This window comes from Camelus bactrianus, chromosome 12, assembly GCF_048773025.1.
Source record: "Camelus bactrianus isolate YW-2024 breed Bactrian camel chromosome 12, ASM4877302v1, whole genome shotgun sequence".
Lineage (NCBI taxonomy): Eukaryota > Metazoa > Chordata > Mammalia > Artiodactyla > Camelidae > Camelus > Camelus bactrianus.
In genome coordinates this window covers 64,402,538-64,423,884 of record NC_133550.1, presented here as the reverse complement: position 1 = coordinate 64,423,884, position 21,347 = coordinate 64,402,538, and the positions used below count along the sequence as shown (strand labels likewise).

At 39.8% G+C, this 21,347-nt stretch overlaps 2 protein-coding genes across 9 annotated transcripts in view; one reads left to right on the top strand and one right to left on the bottom strand.

Annotated features, from left to right (window-relative positions):
- Positions 1-16,904, bottom strand: part of LOC105073055 (uncharacterized) — a 34,078-nt gene extending 17,174 nt beyond the window's left edge. For 2 of the 8 annotated variants that reach the window (XM_045520605.2, XM_074375638.1), the window contains exon 1: positions 13,710-13,848. Coding sequence is in view for 4 of the 8 variants with exons in the window: in XM_074375639.1 (XP_074231740.1) it covers positions 13,710-13,871 (162 nt within the window). In the remaining 4 variants the exon portion in view is untranslated. Of the gene's footprint in view, positions 1-13,709; positions 14,152-14,629; positions 14,743-16,867 lie in introns of those variants that run through there. The other 6 variants (XM_074375635.1, XM_074375639.1, XM_045520604.2 and 3 more) reach the window with 6 other exon arrangements.
- On the top strand, positions 14,298-20,715 carry NDUFA6 (NADH:ubiquinone oxidoreductase subunit A6). Its single transcript, XM_010960212.3, has 3 exons — positions 14,298-14,468; positions 19,642-19,757; positions 20,507-20,715. The coding sequence occupies exons 1-3, from the start codon at positions 14,330-14,332 to the stop codon at positions 20,636-20,638; spliced, it is 387 nt and encodes a 128-aa protein (XP_010958514.1). The 5' UTR covers positions 14,298-14,329; the 3' UTR covers positions 20,639-20,715.
- The last annotated feature ends 632 nt before the right edge of the window (positions 20,716-21,347 follow it).

The following is a 21,347-nucleotide window of genomic DNA, read 5'->3' as shown; positions in this document are numbered from 1 at the left end:
AGATAAACAAAAGCTAAAAGATTTCAGCACCATCAAACCAGCTTTACAACAAATGTTAAAGGACCTTCTCTAGTCATCAAACTATAAAAAAAGAGAACAAAAAGAAGAAAGAGAAAAGAAAAGAGAGACCTACAAAAGATTGCTTTGGCTGTTCAGGGTCTTTTGTGGTTCCTTATAAATTTTGGAGTTGTTTGTTCTAGTTCTGCGAGGAATGTCATGAGTATTTCGATGGGAGTTGCGTTGGATCTGTGGATTGCTTTGGGTAGTGTGGCCATTTTGATAGTGTTGATTCTTCCAATCCAGGAACACAACAAATCTTTCCATTTCTTTGTGACATTTTGGTTTTTGGAGTATAGGTAATCGCCTTTGTTAAGTTTATTTCTCGGTATTTTGTTGTTTTTGATGTAATGGAAATGTCTCTGCCAGTTATAAAATTCTGGTTTTTGAAGTGAATAAAAAAAAAAAAAGAATGAAGGGCTGCAAATGGCAAAATATCCTTCTTTATTATGGGTGAATTGTATTCATACACACACACACACACTGCATCTTCATTTTCTATTCAACTATTAATGTGCACTTAGGATGCGTCCATATCTTGGCAATTATAAATAATGTTGCTGTTAATAGCAGGCTGTATGTATCTTCTTGAATTCATTCTTATTTTGTGGTTGGCTTTATTCCTTTGACAACTATGTAAGTTTGAAAAGCTAAAGCTCTAAACATCCTTAGAAACAATGAATAGTACATATATGTAAATTTAAAAATATATGTGCAGTAAAAAAAAAGATCTATCAAGCTATGAAAGACATGGAAGAAACTTAAAAAGACATATTACTAAATGAAAGAAGCCAGTCTGAAAAGGCTACAAACTGTACGATTCCAACCAAATGACATTCTGGAAAAGGCACACCTACAGAAACAATAAAAAGATCATGGTTTTTAGGGGTTTGGGGATAGGGAGGTAGGGAGGAATGAATAGATGGAGCACAAGGGATTTTTAGAGCAATGAAATTATTCTCTATGATACTATAGTGATGGCTACATGTCATTACGCATTTGTCAAAACCCATAGAATGTACAACATCAAGAGTGAACCCTAATGTAAACTATGGACTTTGGTTGATAATAACGTGCCCATGTTGGTTCATCGATTGTACCAGATATGCACACTGATGAGGGATGTTGAGGGTAGGGGAGTGTATATGTGTGGGTGGGGAGGGCTATGTGCAAACTCTCTGTATTTTCTGTTCAATTCTTCTGTGAACCTGAAACTGCTAAAGTCTATTTAAAAAAAATCTGTACACTAAAAACTACAAAACACTGTTGAGAGAAACTAAAGACCTAAATAAATGAAGAGATATACAATGGTCATGAATCAGAAGATTCAGAATTATTAAGATGTCAATTCCACCCTCAAATTGATCTACAGATTCAAAGAAATTGCATTTTAAAATTTCAGCAAAATTTTTTGGCTGTTGAAATTGATATGCTGTTTCTCAAGTTCATATGGAAGTGCAAAGCACCTACAATAGCCAAACAATTTTGAAAAAATAAAGTTGGACAGTAATCAAGACAGTATGAGATTGTTGATGTCAAGATAGATGGAACAGAATAGAGTCTAGACATATATTGTCAATTGATTTTAGACAAAGGTGCAAATGCAATTTAGTGGAGGAAATACAGTATTTTCAATAAATGGTCCTAGAACAATTGGGTATTCATATAAAAAATGAACCTTGATTCACATCTCACACTATATACAAAAATTGACTCAAAATTGATCACAGAACTAGATCTAAAACCTAAAATTCCAGAGAAAATCTAACTTGAAAAGATGCATGCATCTCAGTGTTCACAGCAGCACTATTTACAATAGCCAAGACCTGGGAGCAACCTAAATGTCCACTGACAGATCAATGGTAAAGAAGATGTCACACACACACACACACACACACACGAATATTACTCAGCCATAAAAAAGACTGAAATAGTGCCATTTGCAGCAACATGGCTGGAACTAGAGATTATCATTTTAAGTGAAATATGTCAGACAGAGAAAGACAATTATCATATAACACCTATACATGGAATCTAAAAAAAAATGACACAAATGAACTTATTTATACACCAGAAACAGAGTCACAGACATAGAAGACAAACTATAGTTACCAAAGGGGAAAGGAGACAAAGGGAGGGATATATTAAGAGTTTGGGATTAACATATACACACTACTATATGTAAAACAGATTATCAACAAAGACCTATTGTATAGCACAGGGAATTCAATATCTTGTCATTATCTATAACAGTAAAGAATCTGAAAAAGAATGTGTATATATATTCCTACACACATATATGTACAATTTTTAAATCCTAAAATTATTAAACTTCCAGAAGAAAACATAGAAAATCCATTGACTAGGCAAAGATTTCTCAATATACCACCCAAATCATGATCCATAACCAAAAAAACCTGATAAATTGGCCTTCATCAAAAGAAAAAAATCTGCTCCTCTGAACACTGTTCAGAGAATAGAAAGGGAAGCCACAGACTAGGAGAAAATATTTACAAATTGTATGTCTAATAAAGAACTTTTTGTCTAGAATTTTAAAGTACCTTCAAATTTCAAAATTAATTAAGTAAATAATTAATTATTTAATTGGACAAAAGATCTGAACAGATACTTCACAAAAGAAGATAGACAGCAAACAAGTATATGAAAAGACCTTCAACATTATTGGTCATTAGGGAAATGCAAATTAAAACCGTAGTAAGATAACACTACACACCTGTTAGACTATCTCAAATCAGGAAGACTAATCATACCAAATATTGACGAGAAATGGAATAACTGAAACTCTCAACCACTGCTGATGGGAATATAAAATGATACAAGTACTTTTTGGAGTTCAGAAGTTTCTTTAAAAATAAAAACATACACCTACGATATCACATAGCCATTTCACTCTAGATATTTACTCAAGAAAGAAAGCATATTCCATACAAAGACTTGCACACAAATATTCGTAACAACTTTATCTGTAACAGACCCAAACTGGAAACACTCCAAATGTCCATGAGCCAGTAAATAAATAAACAAGTTGTGGTATATCTACATAATGGAATATACTCAGCAGTAAAAGAAATGAACTATTGATATCTGTAACAGTAGGGATGAATCTGAATTTTTTTCTGAGTGAAAGAAGTCAAAGAAGAATACATACTATATGATAATATAAAACTTTACAAAATGTAAATAAATTTCAGTGACAGAAAGTGTATCAGTGGTTGCCTGGGAATGGGGGTGCAGACAGGGAGAGATGAGATGAAGAGATTACAAAAGTGTATGAGAAAGCTTTTGGGGTGATAGAGATGCTCATTCTCTTAACTGTGGTGACGGTTTCACAGGTGTATAATACGTTAAAATATCAAATTATACACATTAAACATGTGCAGTTCATTATAAGTCAATTATATACCAATGAAGTTCTTTTTAAAAAAGAGTGAAGTTATATGAACTATTCTATTCTCTTTCTCTAGACCTTCAACATTTTAAATATCTCTAAACATTTTAACAGGTACTCATATAATCTCCCAACATAGAACATAGATATTTCTTTATAAGGATAAGAAACAAAGTCCACGAAAAGAATGGCTGTCCAAAAGAAGGAATTCAGCATGATTCAGAGCAATGGTCCCCTATGTAACAGTTACCCAAAAAATAGGAGAAAACTAGAAACATTCTATTTTATATTCTCAACAATGTTCAAGAAGACGTATCTATGAAAGAGCAGACAGTAATAAAAATTTCATCTGATATAGGGCAACAGCTAAATTTTAAAATGTAATAGAAGCAGTGAATAGCAAGTTGGATACTACAAACAACTGAATTAGTGAATTAAAAGAGAAACCCAGGAAATTTTTCCAGACTGCAGAAGCAAAAAGTAAAGAATAGAAATATTGAGCGAAAAGGTGAGAGATATGGAGATTCAAATGACTGAATTGAACAGACATATAATAAGAATACCAGGAGGAAACAAGTCGAGGGAGAAGAAACAAAATAAATAAAAGAAAAATGTTCCTTGAAATGAAAGAAGCCTTGACTCTTAAATCACATGCTTTTTAATTAATGAGGCAAAGGTAACATACAGGGTTCCATACACACACATATCCTGGTAAGATTTTTGAATGTTAAGAACTAAGAAAACATTAAGGCAGGAGAAGGAAAAAAAATAGGTTCTTATTCAAAAAAGAATAAAGAATCAGAATGGCATCAGAATTACTACATGAAATACTAAGTGTTAGAGGACAGTGGAGTAATGCTGTACAGAATTTTGAGGGAAAATGATTGTGACTCAAGAATTCTATGCTGAGCCAAGTCAGCTTTCAGTGTCAGGTCAACAGTAAGGTTTTCAGGACCTGCTAAGTCCAGACATCAGACTGCCACTCATGTACACTGCCTCTCTCTTCTACCTAAGCAACAGAGGTAAAAGAAAGTAGATCTCAGAATAAATCCATAGTAGTGCTGGAAAGCAAACAGGGGTGCCCTGCTGAACCAGAAGCCATAAGGAATCTCTCAAAAATGGAAGACAGGCAGCATAAGGTTGGCAGAGAAAATGAAAGCACAAAATACACGCAGGAGAACATCACTGTGAAAGGTGGAAGGTCTCTGAAAGTCTCTGTGCATCAAAGTGACAGATCTGGGGAGCAGGAAAGAAACCTGTCAGGATGATTGGTTGGGGGGATTCATGTGAAGCAAAAATGTGAAGCAAAATTGACTTTCTTTCCCCACCTGTGGCAAGCAGACAAAAACAGATGCTTCAATCACCAGGTGAGAGCCATGAATGTGAGAATCCTTGGCCAGAGAAGCGCTAGATGGCTGCTAACACCCAGCAGGAATGGGGAGCCGCAGTTCTCCAAAGTCTAACCACAAAGTACCCTACCTAGCAATGTCATGCCTTGACTCCACAGAGACTAATGGCACTCCACAGTAAATAAAATCATTCAAGGAGAATCCATCAGAGAATTTCAAAGACAGACTTGAGCATTTAGCCAGAAGTTGCCAAACATTTGAAGAAAATCAACACTAGAAAGAGACACCAAGCTATATAAGTTAAAAAAACTAATGACTAAGGAAAAGAGTTAATAGAGAAAATCAAAGGAGACTTTAAAGTAAGTATTATTAAAATCTTCAAAAAAGATAAAAGAAGACATGGTACCCATCAAACGTGACTTGTCTGTTAGGGAAGAGAAACAGCTATAATGGAAATAAAAACCGAGCTGGTGAAACGTTGGCTTCCCATTACACTTAGGCTTTTCAAAGACTTTCAGCCACAAGGGAGTAGTTGATACTGGATTTACCTTCCCACAATGAACAAACATAAAAGGGGACAAAATACATCTAACTACTTATATGCATGGAAAGCAACCAATGCAGGGCTGTCTTACATCCACCCAGGTTTACTCCTGAAGATATTTTCCTAAGTATGACCTGAAGCGGTGGAGCCAAGACAGAGAACAGAATTCTTACTGGGTATAGAAGGCAGAGACTGAAGTTTAGGGCTGCTAGTGCTACAAAGATCTGAAGGTCAGGGAACTGAAGAGGAAGGAACCATAGACAAGGAGTCTAAAAGGTCTGCATATAGATGTTCCTCAAGTACTGACCAACTGCCAGGTTGAGCAGATAAGATACCCTCGCACACAGCTTCTGGGAGCTGAGAGCTGGTGGAGAAATTCAGAGTCACACAGAGCTGGAGTGACACTGGAGACTGGGCCTGGCCAGAGTGAAGAGATCTTGGTGCATACCTCAGGCACTCAGTTAAGGCTCCAGAAAAGCATCACCCTAGGAATTAGGACTACTAGAAGTATGGGCAAAACTAAAATAGTTCCTATCGATTGAAGCCTAAATTCAAGCCTCAAAGCCTACCAAAACAAAACCTGATATTCCTTTAGAGAAAGTTAACAGAATCTACAACATATCCACGATGTCCAGCTTAAAATAAAAAGTTACTAAGCTCACAAAGAAGCAGGACAAATTAACTGATAATTAAGAGATAGTCAAAGAAGTTGATACATGGATAATCTAGACATTGGAGTTAGCAGAGGACTTTTAAAAATAGCTGTAATTAGTACGTTAAAGAAAATAGACAAAAAGGTAGACAAAACAGATGAAGAACTACAGTAATTCAACAGAGAATTAGAATCTGTAAAAAATCAAATAGACACTGTGGTAGGGCAACCACTAAGACAGTCCCTAATAATCTCCGCTTCCTAGTAATCATTTGAGTGTGACTTGGATTTATAGAATAAATTTGGTAGAAGTGAGATGTCACTTCCAAAATAAGTTTACAAAAAAGACTATATAGCGGGGGAGAGGGTATAGCTCAGTGGTAAAGTGCGCACAAGGTCCTGGGTTCAATCCCCAGTGCTTATATGTGTATGTATAGATACACATGTATACATGTATATACATTTATTCATACACACACACACACACACATATGTATACATATACATATGTATGTATACCTAACTACCTCCCCGCCCCCCAAAAAAGTCTGTGGCTTCCATCTTGACTATTTACTCTCACCCTCTGAATGCTTGCCATGGGAGAAAACAGTTGCCATACAATGAGGCAGCCCTGTGAAGAGGCCCATGAGTGGATACCACCTCACACTCTCTTCCCCAGCCCAGCTGAGCCCTCAGTGAGACCACAGTGCCAGGTGGCTGACTGCCACCTCCTGAGGGATCTTGAACCAGAGGAACACAAATAAGCCTATACTGGACTCCTAACAGGGCCCACAGGAAACTGTGAGATAATAAATGTTTGTTGTTTTTAGCTGATAAATTTTGAGGTAATTTGTTCATAGCAATAGATAAAATAGACATTCTAAACACAAAATACAAAGCGTGACATCAAGAACTCACTGGACCAAATGGTTTAATAGCAGACACAGCAGAAAACAGAAGTAGTGTGGGGAACAGGTACAATATGCTTTATGGGTAATAAATGCTCTGTTCCCTGAACGCCATCCAGAGGTCTTGTATTTCTCTTAGGGTCTGAATATACATACACATACTATGTGTAAAAAATGCTATGTTCCTGTTAGGAAGACTCAGTGGTATAAAAATATCATTTCTATGTTCAATTACAATCTATATTCAGTGTACTCTCAATCAGAATCCTGATGAGATTATGTTATTACTTTGCTTACTTTTTTATTTGGTTTACAGTTTTACTGAGAAATAATTGACATGCGTCATTGTATAATTTTCACACATACAGCATTACGGTTTGATTTACATACACTGTGAAATGATTACCACAGTAGGTTCAGCTAACATCCATCTTCTCATATAGATACAATAAAAAGAAAAAAGAGAAAGTTTTCTTCTTGTAATAAGAACTCTTAGAATTTACTCTCATGGACTTTCCTATGTATCACACAGCAGTGTTAGTGATAGTCATCATGTTATACGTTACATCCCTAGAACTTACTTATCTTAAAACTAGAAGGAGTTTTGACCTCCTTTTCTCTAATTCTCCCTCTCTCCTCCCTCCGCCTCTGGTAACCCCAAGTCTGATTTCTTTTTCTATGAATTTGGTCTTGTTGTTGTCATTTATTAGATTCCACATATAAATGAGATCATACAGTATTTGTCTTTCTCTGTATGACTTATTTTACTTAGCAAGGTCCATCCATGCTGTCGCAAATGTTAGGATTTCCTCATTTGTTATGATCGAATAATATTCCATTGTATACTTATGCCACAACTTCTTTATTCATTCTTCCATCAACGGATATTTAAGTTACTTCCACGTCTTGGCTATTGTAAATAATGCTGCTATGAACATAGGGATGCAGATATCTTTTCAAGTTAGTGTTTTTGTTTCCTTTGGATATATTCCCAGAAGTGGATTATATGGTAATTCCAATTCTTAATTTTTTAAGGCTCCTCCATAGTGTTTTGCATACTGGCTGTCTATTTCCCCTGCTGAAATGGTGTCAAAGGAAGCTAGATAAAAGAGAATGTTTAAGTAAGATCCAGGGTCTCTTAACATAATAGCCAAAACATCCAGGTTTCAATTAAAAATCACTCATCATACCAAAAACAAGGAACATCTTAAACTGAATGAAAAAAGACCACTAGGTGCCAACAACAAGATGACAGAGATGGCAGAATTATCTGACAAAGATTTTAAAGCAGCCATCATATCTTTACACTAACAATGAAATATCAGTAAAGGAAAGTAAAGAAATAATCTCTTTTAAAATTGCATCCAAGAAAATAAAATAATTAGGAATAAATCTGACCAAGGAAGTGAAACACCTTCTCTGTGGAGAACTACAAAACATTGACTAAGGAAATTACAGATGACTTAAAGAAATGGAAAGATATTCCATATTCTCAGAATGGAAGAATTAATTAAAATGGCCATACCACCCAAAGCAATCTAGGTTTAATGTGATCCCTACCAAATTACCCAGGACGTTTTTCACAGAACTAGAACAAATAATCCTAAAATTTATATAAAATCACAAAAGACCCAGAATTGCCAAAGCAACACTGAAGAAAAAGAATGAAGCTGGAGAAATAACCCTCCCAGACTTCAGACAATACTACAGAGCTAGAGTAATCAAAACAGCTTGGTGTTGGAACAAAAACAGACATATGGATCAATGGAAAAGAATAGAGAGCCCAGAAATAAACCCACAAATTTTTGATCAATTAATCTTTGACAAAGGAGGTAAGAACGTACAATGAAGTAAAGACAGTCTCTTCAGCAAACGGTGTTGGGAAAACTGGACAGCTGCATGTAAATCAATGAAGTTAGACTACTCCCTCACATCATACACAAAAATAAACTCAAAATGGCTTAAAGACTTAAACTTAAGACAAGACATTATAAACCTCTTAGAAGAAAACATAGGCAAAACCTTATCCGACATAAATCTCGCAAAGTTCTCGTAGGGCAGTCTACGCAGGCAATACAAATAAAAACAAAAATAAACAAATGGGACCTAATTAAACTTACAAGCTTTTGTACAGCAAAGGAAAACAAAAAGACAACCTATGGAATGGGAGAAAATACTTGTAAAAGATGAGACTGACTGTTGTATAAATTCTTTACATATTTTAGATATTAAGCCCTTGTCAAATGTATGATTTGCAAATATCTTCTCCTATTCAGTAGGCTGGCTTTTCACTTTGATTATGGTTTCCACTGCTGTCCAAAAGGTTTTTTTTTTTTTTATTCTTTCTTTTTTTAATCGAAATACAGTTGATTTACAATATTGTGTTAGTTTCAGGTGTACAGCAAAGTGATTTGGTTATTCTTTTCCATTATAGTTTATTATAAGAAACTTTTTAGTTTGATGTAGTCCCATTTGTTTATTTTTGCTTTTGTTTTCCTTGCCTTTGGAGTTAGATCAATAAATATATAGCTAAGATTGATGTCCAGGAGTTAACCACTCTGTTTTCTTATGGAAATGTTATGATTTCAGGTCTTACGTTCAATTCTTTAATCCATTTTGAGTTAATTTTTGTGCATAGTGTAAGACTGTGATCTAATTTCATTCTTTTGCATGTGGCTGTCCAGTTTTCCCAACACCATTTATTGAAGAGACTGCACTTTCTCCACTGTATGTTCTTGGTTCTTTTGTTGTTAATTAATTGTTCATATTATACGTGGGTTTATTTCTGGGTACTTTCTCCACTGTATGTTCTTGGTTCTTTTGTTGTTAATTAATTGTTTATATTATACATGGGTTTATTTCTGGGCTCTCAATTCTGTTTCATTGATCTGTGTGTCTGTTTTTTGTGCCAATACCATACTGTTTTGATTATTACAGCTTTCAACTGAATTTTGATAAAGGTGCAAATGCAATTCAATGGAGAAAAGCTGGCGTTTCAACAAATGGTTCTACAGTAATCCACCCATAGGCAAAAACAAAACAAAACAAAACAAAATCTCCGTCTAAACCTAACACCTTATATGAAAATTAACTCAAAATGGACCATGTCTTAAATGTAAAACATAAAACTCTCAGGGAAAAAATCATAGATCTTCTCAACCTAGGGCTAGGATTCCTAAGTTTTACACCAAAAGCACAATCCATAAAAGGAAAATAAATTATAAACTGGCTTTCATCAAAATTAAATACTTTTCCTCTGTGAAAGACCCTGCTGAAAAGATGAAAAAACAAGCTACAGAATGGGAGAAAATATTTGCAAACCACATATCTGACAAAGGACTAGTATCTAGAATATATAAAGAACTCTCAAAACTCAACAGATAAACAATCTAATTAGAAAATGGGCAAAAGACACTAAAAGCCATTTCACTAGAGAGAACATAAGATGAGAAATAAGCATGAGAAGGGATGTTCAAAATCACTAGCCATAAGGGAAATGCAAACTAAAACAACAATGAGATATCCCTACACATCTATCAAATGGCTAAAATAAAAATGTGCTGCACTAAATGCAGATAAGGATTTGGAGAAACTGGATCACTCATATACTGCTGATTGGAATGTAAAATGGTACAGCTGCTCTGGAAAACAACTTAGTAGTTTCTTAAACAACCAAATATGCAACAAACACATTGCCCAGCAATTGCGCTCCTAGGCACTTATACTAGAGAAATAAAGACTTGTGTTAACATAAAAGCTGTACAGAAGTGTGTGCAGGTTTATTTATAACACCCCCGAATTGGAAACAACCCAGATGTCCTTTAAGGGGTGAATGGTTAAACCGTGGTACCTCCACACCATGGAATCCTACTCAGAAATAAAAAGGAATAAACTACTGATAACACATAACAACCTGGATGAATCTCAAGAGAATCATGCTGACGGATGAAAAAAAATCTATGCAAAATGTTACATACTGTATGATTCCATTTATATAACATCCTTGAAATAACAAAATTACAGAAATGGAGTCCCCTTATCAGGGAGGGACTAAGGTAGGAGAAGGGCAACATGAGGGATCCTTGTGGCAACAGAAATATTTTGTATATTGATTATATCAATGCCAGTCTCCTTGCTGTGATATTATACTATCATCTTACAATATGTTCATTGAATTTTAGTATATTTACAAAGTTGTACACTATCACCATAAACGAATTTTAGAGCATTTCCATCAGCTGAAACAGGAATCTTATGCTACACTCACTCCTCATTTCCACTCAGCCCACTAATCTACTTCTTGTCTCTACAGATTTGCCTTTTCTGAACCCATCATAAATATGGTATCATACTATACATGTTTTGCATCTAGCTTCTCCCACTGAGCATGTTTTCAAGGTTCATCGTGGCTGTTGAGTATTCTGTTGTATGGATATACCACATTTTGTTTATCCACTTTTCTGGAGTGCAGTTCATCCAGTTGATGAACTTTGTGGTTGCTTCTACTTTTTAGTTATTGTGAATAGTACTGCTATAAACATTCACATACAAGTCTGTGTGGACAAATGTTCTCATTTCTCCTGGATAGATACCCAGGACTGAAACTGCTAGATCATATAACAAGTCCATGGTTACCTTTTTAAGAAACTGCCAGACTGTTTTCCAAAGTGGCTGCATCATTTTACATTCCCACCAGCAATGCATGAGGGTTCCAATTCCTCCACATCCTCACCAACACTGACTATTGTCTGTTTTTTATTCTAGTGGGTAAGAAATGGTACCTTGTTATGGTTTTGATTTGCATTTATCTAATGACTAATGATGTTGAGTGTCTTTTCATGTATTATTGGACAATTGTATATCTTCTTGGGAAAAACAGTTATTCAAATCCTTTGCCCATTAAAAAAAAAAAAGACTGTTTTTTTAGAGCAGTTTTAGGTTCATAGCAAAATTGAGTGGAAAGTACAAAAAGTTTCTATATAGCCCCTTGCCCTGCTGCCTTTCAGCCTCCTCCTCCAGAGAGGTACATTTGTTACAGTGGAAAAACCTATACTGACGTATCACTGCCATCCAAAGTCCACTGTTCACCTTAGGGTTCACTCTGTGGGTTTGGACAAATGTATAATGACATGTATCCACCATTATAGTATCATACAGAATGGCTTCAAGGCCTTAAAAACCGTGTGTGCTGCAACTGTTCCTCCTTCCCTCCACCCTAGTTTCTAACAACCAATGATCTTTTTTATTGTCTTCATAGTTTTGCCTTTTTCCAGGGTATCATATAGCTAGAATCATACACTATGGAGCCTTTTCAGACTGGCTTCTTTCACTTAGAAATATCCATTAGAGTTTCCTCCACGTCTTTTCATGCCTCATTTCTTTCTAATGCTCAAGAATATTCCATTGTCTGATTGTGCCACAGTTTATTCATTCACCTCCTGAAGGGCTTCTTGGTGGCTTCCAAGTTTAGGGAATTATAAATAAAGCTGCTATAAACATCTGTGTGCAGGTTTTTGTGTGGACATAAGTTTTCAACTTATTTGGGTAAATACCAAGGATTGTGATTACTGGATTCTATAGTACAAGTATGCTAGTTTTGTAAGAAACTGCCAAACTGTCTTCCAAACTAGGTGTATGATTTTATATTCTCACCAGCAATGAGAGGTCTTGCTGCTCCACATCCTCATCAGCATTTGGTGTTGTCACTTTTGCATATTTTTAATAGGGCTATTTGTTTTTTATTATTGAGTTATGAGCTTATATATTCTAGATACAAGTTCCTTATGAAACACGATTTGCAAATATTTTTTCCCAGTTTGTGAGTTGTCTTAGAGACTTTTTTTTTCAATGAATAAGGATATTAAACACTAAATTCATGATAGCGGTGACTCCTAGAGGAGGCAGGTGCATAGACCAGGTTAGAAATATGCAGGTAGCTATCAGAGGTAGAGCACAAACTCTTGGAGCCAGCTGAGTCTCAACCCAATATTGTCAAGTAACTTAGTCTCTGCGTCTCAGTTTTCTCATCTCTAAAAGGGGTATAACAGAGCTCATCTCATGTGTCATGAGGCTTACACAAGTTAATGCGCCTGAAGAATGTAAAACACTGGTAACCAGCAGCATGTTAACCAATGACATAAACCTTAACTGTATTACAACTACTTGAGGTGGGTACTGAAGTTCAAAAGTTTCCATTCTATTATGCTTTATAACTACGTATCTTACACGCTTTCTTTTAACGCATAACTCATTTAAATGTACAAATACATTAAAAATAATACAGGAAAAAATTCAATTTTTTACCCTTTAAAATGGGAAAGACTGGGCTAGATGCAGGTCCGTCTCCCATGCTGGCTGGGGTCCCTAAGCCCTGATCCCTGCTCTTTCCCCAACACTCACAAGGTGCCTGTCAACTGCACTTTCAGAAAAGACCAGTGGACTCCAGGCAGGAGTCAGAGGAGAAACCTAACATGGCAAGTGACCTAGACTGCACCACCTCAGTTTCCCCACCTGTAAAATGGGGGCACTAACCGTAGCCACCTGATCTAGGAGATTAACGATGACTAATCAGAATATCTATGCCCGGCCTAACATGTCGTTAGCTGTTATATTTCCCTTTACCCTTCCAGGCTCCCCTTGATGTTCAGAGAGAACCTCAGTAGGAAAATGTCAGGAGAGAGACCCAGAATATACGACCTAAGGTTCCTCCCAGCACCACAATTCTGTGCTGTTTTTTCATAGTCTGGCATAAAAACGTCCTTGTCTAAAATGAGCTGGTGATATAACCTACCTCCCTGGGCTGTGTTAGAAGCGTCGAGAAGCCAAAGGCCAGGAAAGCGCTTTCACATCTAGACCGCACTTCAAAAGAGTTGGTTAATGGAGAAAAAGAAAAAAGTTGTTGCAGAAAAGCCGCAGAGCTGCCAGGCCAGCGCCATGGCAGCCCAGGCGCCATTATCTGCGTCAGCGGCCCCTCGGGGCCCACGATGAGCGCCCAAAGAAGCCGACAGAGGAGAACCACGACCCGCGCGCCAAAGGAACTACCACACGAGCGGCCGGGGCAGTTCTCCCGCTGGGCGCTCGGGAGGCGGGGCAGCAGCCTGCCGCCTCCTCGCTACGCAGCGGCCAGCCTGTGCCCGAGCGCCCCCTGGCGGCGCAGTATTACGACTGTTAGCACATCCAACGGCCAGGCTCACGATTCCGCACAGGAACGTGCGCAGCCTCCACCTGCCGTTCTCCCACCCAGAGAAAAAGGCTTCCCAGCCAATCAGAGAGCCCCACAGCAGATTTCCCGCCCACCAGTGGAATTTAGGGGCGTGGCGTTCAATTTTAGCCAATGAGAAAAAAAATGGTCCCTCAGCGGCACTTGAAGGTTGAAAAGGGGTGGACTTGGGGAGCGGTTTCTTTGGCAAGATGGCGGCGAGTGGCCTTAGCCGGGCTGCTGCTGCGGCCAGCACCTCGGTGAAGCCAATTTTCAGTCGGGACATGAATGAGGCCAAGCGGAGGGTGCGCGAGCTCTACCGCGCCTGGTATCGGGAGGTGCCGAACACTGGTGAGAGGCAGCGGCGCATGCGGGGCCCCGGAGGCAGCCGCCCAAGGTCGCAGCCGTCCTGGCCTCCCATTTCTGCCGGGCCGAGCTGAGATCACCAACTTGGGCAGCGGTGACTCCGAGTGCTTCGGGGGAAGAGGGTCAGGGAGGAGGGACACACGAACCTTGGTGGACCTGACCTGGCGGCGGCGTCGGCATCAGACCAGTCGTGCTCTGCGTCTGAACTGCCTTTCTTGGCGTCCTCGCTCTTTTGTCCCCCATAATTCTTACCGAACCCCTGGGAGGGAGAGTAGGGACTGTCAACGACATACTCATTTTATAAGTGAGGCAATTGAGGCACCTGGAAGCGAAGTGATGTGCCCAGAGCCAATCCGTGGTGGATCTGGAACCCAAAGCCCACTCTAGAGTTCCTGAATGCATTTACAGACGCCCATTAGGTTGTGTAAATAAAAGGGCTGTAGAATTTGAGCGATCATCTGGTTCTCACGTACCCCACAGAGAAAGAAACAGAACCAGAGAAGGGAAGCGACTTTCCCAAGGTCAACTAGTAAGTCAGTTGTACCTTTTCCAGGCCCTCCAGGTGAGGTGGCTTCTGCTTCAATCTCCCCAAGTCTTGCTTCCCAACTCTACTGGGCCCTAGTATTCCTTAGGAACCCCTTCCCCTGCCCTCTACTACCCCAGAACCTCTGCCTCCACTCAGATGTCAGAGAACCAATCTGTTCACCTGAAGGATTAAACTATAAGCTCCCTGGGTTCAGAGACTGTTTTCTTTTGGCATCTTCTTCAGCGCTGCCCAGTGAACCTGATGAAAGAAAAGTTGGGGAAAATCCCATCTAAACTGTCAAGGGCAGTACAAGTGTCAGGGACTGTTGACATTTCGTTATTTTGTTGATTTGATTCAGTGGGTTTTAATATGGACCATCACTAGTAGTCAGAGGGGAGGTGTTTCAAATCATTATGAACTATGACCTTGCTTAGGGTACAGCCTCCTTACGGCTGGAACACCATTCAGCTGCCACTTCCTTGCCTGTGTGTGAGAAGCTGTAGAATGTGGTTACATGGCCTTGCCTCCAGGCCCTGCCCCTTACTAGCTATGTGACTGTGAGCAAGTTATTTCATCTCACTATGCCTCAGTTTTTTCATTTGTAAAATGAAGTTAGTAAGAGTACCTTCAGTAAAGACTTGCTCTATTAAATAGGTTAATATATCTAAAGTGCTTAGGATAGCACCTGGTTCTTAATTAGGCACTCATTAAATGTTGACTGCTCCTGTTGTCTTATTACTGCTGTTATTTATAAGACTTACTGTCCCTGCAGAACCTAGTTCTTTGTCCTATGGGAGCTGTATCTGCTGCACAGTGTCCCTGTCCTCAAGCTGACTTTTTGAGAGATTGCTGATGACCAGAACTTAAACCCACAGGATACTATGGAGGGAGAAACCTGAGTGATCTGCTAGCAAATTCAAAATGCCTTCAGGGGACAGGTGGATACTAGGCATAGGGGAATGACAGTAGCTAGTGTGTTTGGGGGGGGGGGGCAGTGTATTCAAATACAAATATTTAAAAACAGGTTTGCCTGGCAGAATACTTTGAGTGCCCAGAATGCTTTCTGCAGTGCAGAGGGAGAAGGGGGGAGGGTCAAGGGGGTGCTGCACCCTAAGGGAGGATCAGTGATCTGATCTGTAGCTGGTCATTTGCTCAGGCTTGTGTGTACACTGGTGTCATGACATTCATCATTGGGAATTCCAGCTGAGGAGCCAAACTGAGGATTGGAATGAAGTACTGATAATAACATTTATTGAAATGTATACATATGGCCCAGCACATGCTAAGTACTTTACAGTGCCTCATTTTAGGGTGGGCTGTCATTGTTTCCCTGTCTTACAGATGAGAAAACTGAGGCACATAAACTTGTCTCACATCACACCATTAGTAAGTAAAAGAGCCAGACCCTGACTGTCCACCTGTTACACCTGGCTCTTAGCTCCCGCTCTAGTTTTCCCTGAATGTCAACGGGACCCAGCCATGCTGCACGTGTGCAGCAGAGTGCCATTACCTGAGTGGTTGCTGCCTTGGCATGGGACACAGGACAAGACGGCCTGTCATTCCCTCCTTTGGAAAAATATTACATGCTGCTTGCTGGTCACAGCATCACAGGAGACTTTCTGATGAAACTATTCGTTCATTTAATTTCCATTTCGTTGGGCACCTCTTGTACTACAGGGTAGGTACTAGATGCCTAGAGAGATACGAAAGTGAGTAGAACATAACCCTTCCTTCAGGAGTTTTATGGCCTAGTCAGGAAGACAGGCATATAACCAGACCATTGAAACCCAAAATAGAATAGAGGTAAGGGAAATGAGTGCTGACATTTTTAACAGTTAACATTTGTATCAATACTTACTGTTTATAAATGTTGTCACTTGATTTTCACCACATTCCTGTAAAGGAATTAGGTCAGAGGTTATTTTCTTTCCTATGTTTTAGATGAGGAAACAGGCTGGGGAAGCTGTACCCTCAGCAAGGTCATAGTTCATAATGATTGGAAGACCTTACCCAGCTTGTTTGACCCCAGATTCCACGCTCTTTTCCATTACACTATGCTGCCTTCCTGTTTAAGGATTGCGCAGCGTTTGGTATGGATGCTATCAAAATGAGTTGGAGCAAACAGCGGAGAACCATATCAACGTAGTCCTTCCTAATCTGTCAGAGCCTTCCTGACTCAGAAAAGCCTTAACAATAACTTGGGGAAAACATCCAGAGACTAGGGAAAAGTCACCTTCATCCAAAAGGGGCGCTTCCATATCTTCCTTTTGAGACTCAGATTTTTTTCAAATTGAAATTAAAATACGCAGGATTCAAAGACTAAGCCAGGACTCTGTGAATTGAGAAAGAACAGTTGTAACTGATAGACACCGGGGTTTCTCCAGTCCTGTGCATTGTCGGATGCTTGGCAACATCCCTGGCCTCCACCCAAGAGATGCCAGTAGTACTCTCCCTGCTAATTGTGACAATTAAAAATGCTTCCAGGCATTGCCACGGGTTCTGGTGGGCATAATCACCACTGGTTTGACAACCACCAGAGAACAGCTCAGCAGGTTGTAGCTAAGGCTGTTCCTGTTTGCCTCCTGCTACAGGCTTTCTCACTGGTGGAGGGATGTAGTGGGGGCCTTGAGATGGAAGGAGGGCGACCAGGACAAAGCTATGGAATTTGTCTCTAGAGACAAGGGTTCTTAACCTTGGAGGATGGGTACTCAGGGATCCGTGAACTGACAGTTGTAAGCAAAACTTTGCATTTGTGCCTGTGAACGTTTTCCGGAGAAGGTTCATAAACTCAGTGCGCTGGTGTGTGGTTCATGAGGAACGGGAGTGGGTGGACACCAGCTCCCCTAGTGTGCTTAGAGGCACCTTGTTTTTTTTCTCCCAAGGTTGGGCAGGAATCTAAAATGAAAATGCAGGAAAAGTAAGCATTGGCAGCAGGGGCAGATTCCTCATATTCTTTTCCTTAAAAAAGCACAAGATTGTAAATTTAAAACACAGTAAATACCCTGGATTCTAGGCCCATGTTTGCCGAGGACCAGTAGTCTACTTGCGGCAAGTCCCCACAGTCCTCTAGTGGTAAGGTTTCTAAATTCCAGGATCCCTGTTAGTTTGCATTTACTGTTGTGTCTCTTTGTCTTCTTATTGTCCTTTTGTTTGCTCTTTTCTAAAATTCCTCATGTGACACTGACTGTGGTGTTTAACAGCTAACTGACTGTTTTCAGTGGTGTAAATACTCCCATCATGGTTGATTTTAAGCTATAAAAGTGAAGTCGGTGAAGGTAGATTTGGGAAGAGATGTGTATAATTTGCTCACCATGGCTGCCTGCTCCAGCACATCACTGGATACTGAGTTCTTTCTCGTGTGAGTGATCCTCTATCCTGTCTGTTAACACCTTTCAAGCTGGGATGCGGTTTCTCCTTTTAGGTTTCTGCTATTGCTTGTTCTTTGGTTGGATCAGTCTGGCTTGGTCCTTCAGCAGCAGCTTTATTTTTCTTTTGCTGCCATGAAGTTATGAGTATAATTAAAGATTCATAGTTTACTGTTGATTGTCACTAAATAGCCCTCATGGTTTTCAGAGCAGGTTGTGATAGTTCTGTAGACAAGAGCGGACATGTCACAGGAATGGCCACACCACAAGATAAACCAGTGACCTTGCGCATGCTGTCCGCTGAGCCTAGTGTGCCCCTCTCCTCTATCCTTATTCCACCTGCCACACAAAGCCCTCTTCATGTCCTTGTTGTCATCAGCAAATCCACTGAAGGCTCACTGCCAGAGGATGAAACTACAAATGACTAAAACCTAATTTTCAAAGGACATTTATATGCCTTATCTGAAGTCACAGGTCAGAGTCTGTGCCGCTATTTTAGCATTTACTGAATCAGGGATTGCTAAATTGCGTGATTTTATATTTACATTCATGGATGGTTGTCCCTCCAATTAGAATTTAAAACCTTGAGAGGAGGAGCTACATCTTAAACTTTTCTCTCCTTCCCCCAAGTAACCTGATACGGTGGTAGCTGCTTGCTGGGTCGACACCCTTCCCTCCCTGCACACTCAGCAGTCTCCCTCAGCTCTTGAGCTTGTGTGGTGCACAAACCTGTGCCACATGATCGGACATTAAGTTCAACCCTGTCATCTTTTGCCGGTTGTTCCATATGACAATAATGCTTACATTTATTGAGAGCTTATTTCATGCCAGGCAATGTTCTAAGCATCTGGCCTTCTCTCATACAGTCCGCACAACAGCTCTGCAGTTGTATGTGTGGTTATCATTCTCATTTTACTCACAAATACACTCAGGCAGAGAGAAGTTAATGTACACAGGATCATATAGCTGATAAGTGACAGAGCTGAGATTTGAACCCAGGTTATTCATACTCTTGAATTCTGCTATATTGCCTCTTCAGAAGCAGTGGGCTTGTCTCCAAAACACAAACAACAACAACAAAGCCTCTTTTAGAGGAAGTGTTGTATCTCACACTTCTTCACAACCTCAAGCACCTAGCTTAGGGTCAGGCTAATATTTGGAATGGAATGAATGGGCAACCTGTGTTTATTAATACTAGCCATTGACTCAATTTTTTAAAAAACATATTTTAACCATATAATCTCTACCCTGAATGTTTTCTCTTTAGTGCACTTATTCCAGCTAGACATCTCTGTGAAACAGGGACGGGATAAAGTCCGAGAAATGTTTATGAAGAATGCCCACGTCACAGACCCCAGGGTGGTTGATCTTCTGGTCATTAAGGTAACTGACTTCCTGACTAATTTCGAAGAGCAGCCAACTTGTACAGAGATTCTCAGATGGAAGTTTTGTCTGCAAGTTTTAGAGGCAACTACTGGATCAGCAACTGTTACTTAGTGTTTCAAAGGAACAGTTGAACTTGGAAGTTCTTACATGGCTAAATAGTGTGTAAGATTGTTCAAGGGGAAATCCACTGGGGCTTGCATTTTAAAACTAAAAACAGATAGGAGGAGGAATATCTGAACTTTTTCTTAAACCTTGTCCCTGGAAGTTACAGCTTCACTTGGTTGCGCATTTACAGCCAGAAGAGCAGGCCAGTTGGCCTGTGTAAACGGATACAAATCCTGCACCCGGTTCTTACTCTCCGGTCCATCACATTAGCATCAATGGGAACTTCAGCATGGACCAGCAAATAACATGAAAGGAGTATTAAGCAGAAATGTAAGTTAAGCCAGTCCTGTTAGGCAGTCATGGGGCAGGGGCTTGGTGACCTGAAGTCTCCTCTTGGAACCAGTTAGCCAGAGAGTTCTTTATTTGAAAGGCCTCAGAGATCATTTAGTCCAACCACTTCATTTTCCAGATGCAGAAACTATGGTCTCGACAGAGTATGTTACTTGCCCAAGGTCACTCGATAGGTCAGTGCCAGAGCAGAGAATAGAATCCTGGCCTTTGGTGTTATATTCCTTCCATTCAGGGTTGTATTCCTCCCACCCAGCTACTCTGACTGAAGACCTCTCCCCTCACTTGTGCAGGGAAAGATGGAACTGGAGGAAACAATTCACGTGTGGAAGCAGCGGACACATATTATGCGGTTTTTCCATGAAACAGAAGCACCAAGGCCAAAGGATTTCCTGTCCAAGTTCTACATTGGCCACGACCCATGAAGTCACCCAGTGGGAAGGTGCATGTTGATATTTAAATATTTTACAGCACAAATAAACTCTATATGATGGTCACTTCATGACAGAATTCCACTGGTGAACCAACAGGAAACTCCTTCTGCAGTCTCTCACTTTTTGTCTGTGCACGTTGGGTCCCGTATACACGCCACCTGTTCTTTCCCTTCTCCTGAAGTGTGGTGCTTCCAGTAAATTAGATTCTCTTTTCTCAGTCTTGCATGTTGGTAAACAGGAAGGATGAGGCCATCTGCTCAGAAACTGTCATTCTGGGTATGATGCTGGATGGCTTTGTTAACTTAGTGATGTTTCTGCAGCCGCCGGATTGGATAGCTTGGTGTCACTGTACAGATTACCCAGTATTAGCCAGCTCTTGGTACTGGAGAAGGATCAGAAAAGCACTGAGGCCCAGAAGCAGAGCTGACAGGCTGGGCTGTTTCTCCTGGGCTCTAAGAAAATGGCTGCTCAGAACCCTAGCCCTCTACTTGCAACAAGCCGTGGTCCTTAAAACGAGGTTAACTTCCTACACCATGAGGCAGTCTACTAGGGACACAGCTGTTCAGTGCACACACTGAACAGAAATATCTTCACTGTTTTTGCAAACGAATGTGGCTCTAGTGACGAGAGAATAAATCTTGACCCAGGTTAAAGAACTGATCTCTGCTTGCTTTGGACAGTAGTCTTCTCAGTTCCCTCC

Coding starts and splice junctions, on each gene's coding strand:
- NDUFA6 (XM_010960212.3), top strand. CDS start 14,330: ATGGCGGCGAGTGGCCTTAGCCGGGCTGCTGCTGCGGCCAGCACCTCG. Junction 14,469..19,641: donor TCGGGAGGTGCCGAACACTG/GTGAGAGGCAGC, acceptor TTTTCTCTTTAG/TGCACTTATTCCAGCTAGAC. Junction 19,758..20,506: donor TTGATCTTCTGGTCATTAAG/GTAACTGACTTC, acceptor TCACTTGTGCAG/GGAAAGATGGAACTGGAGGA.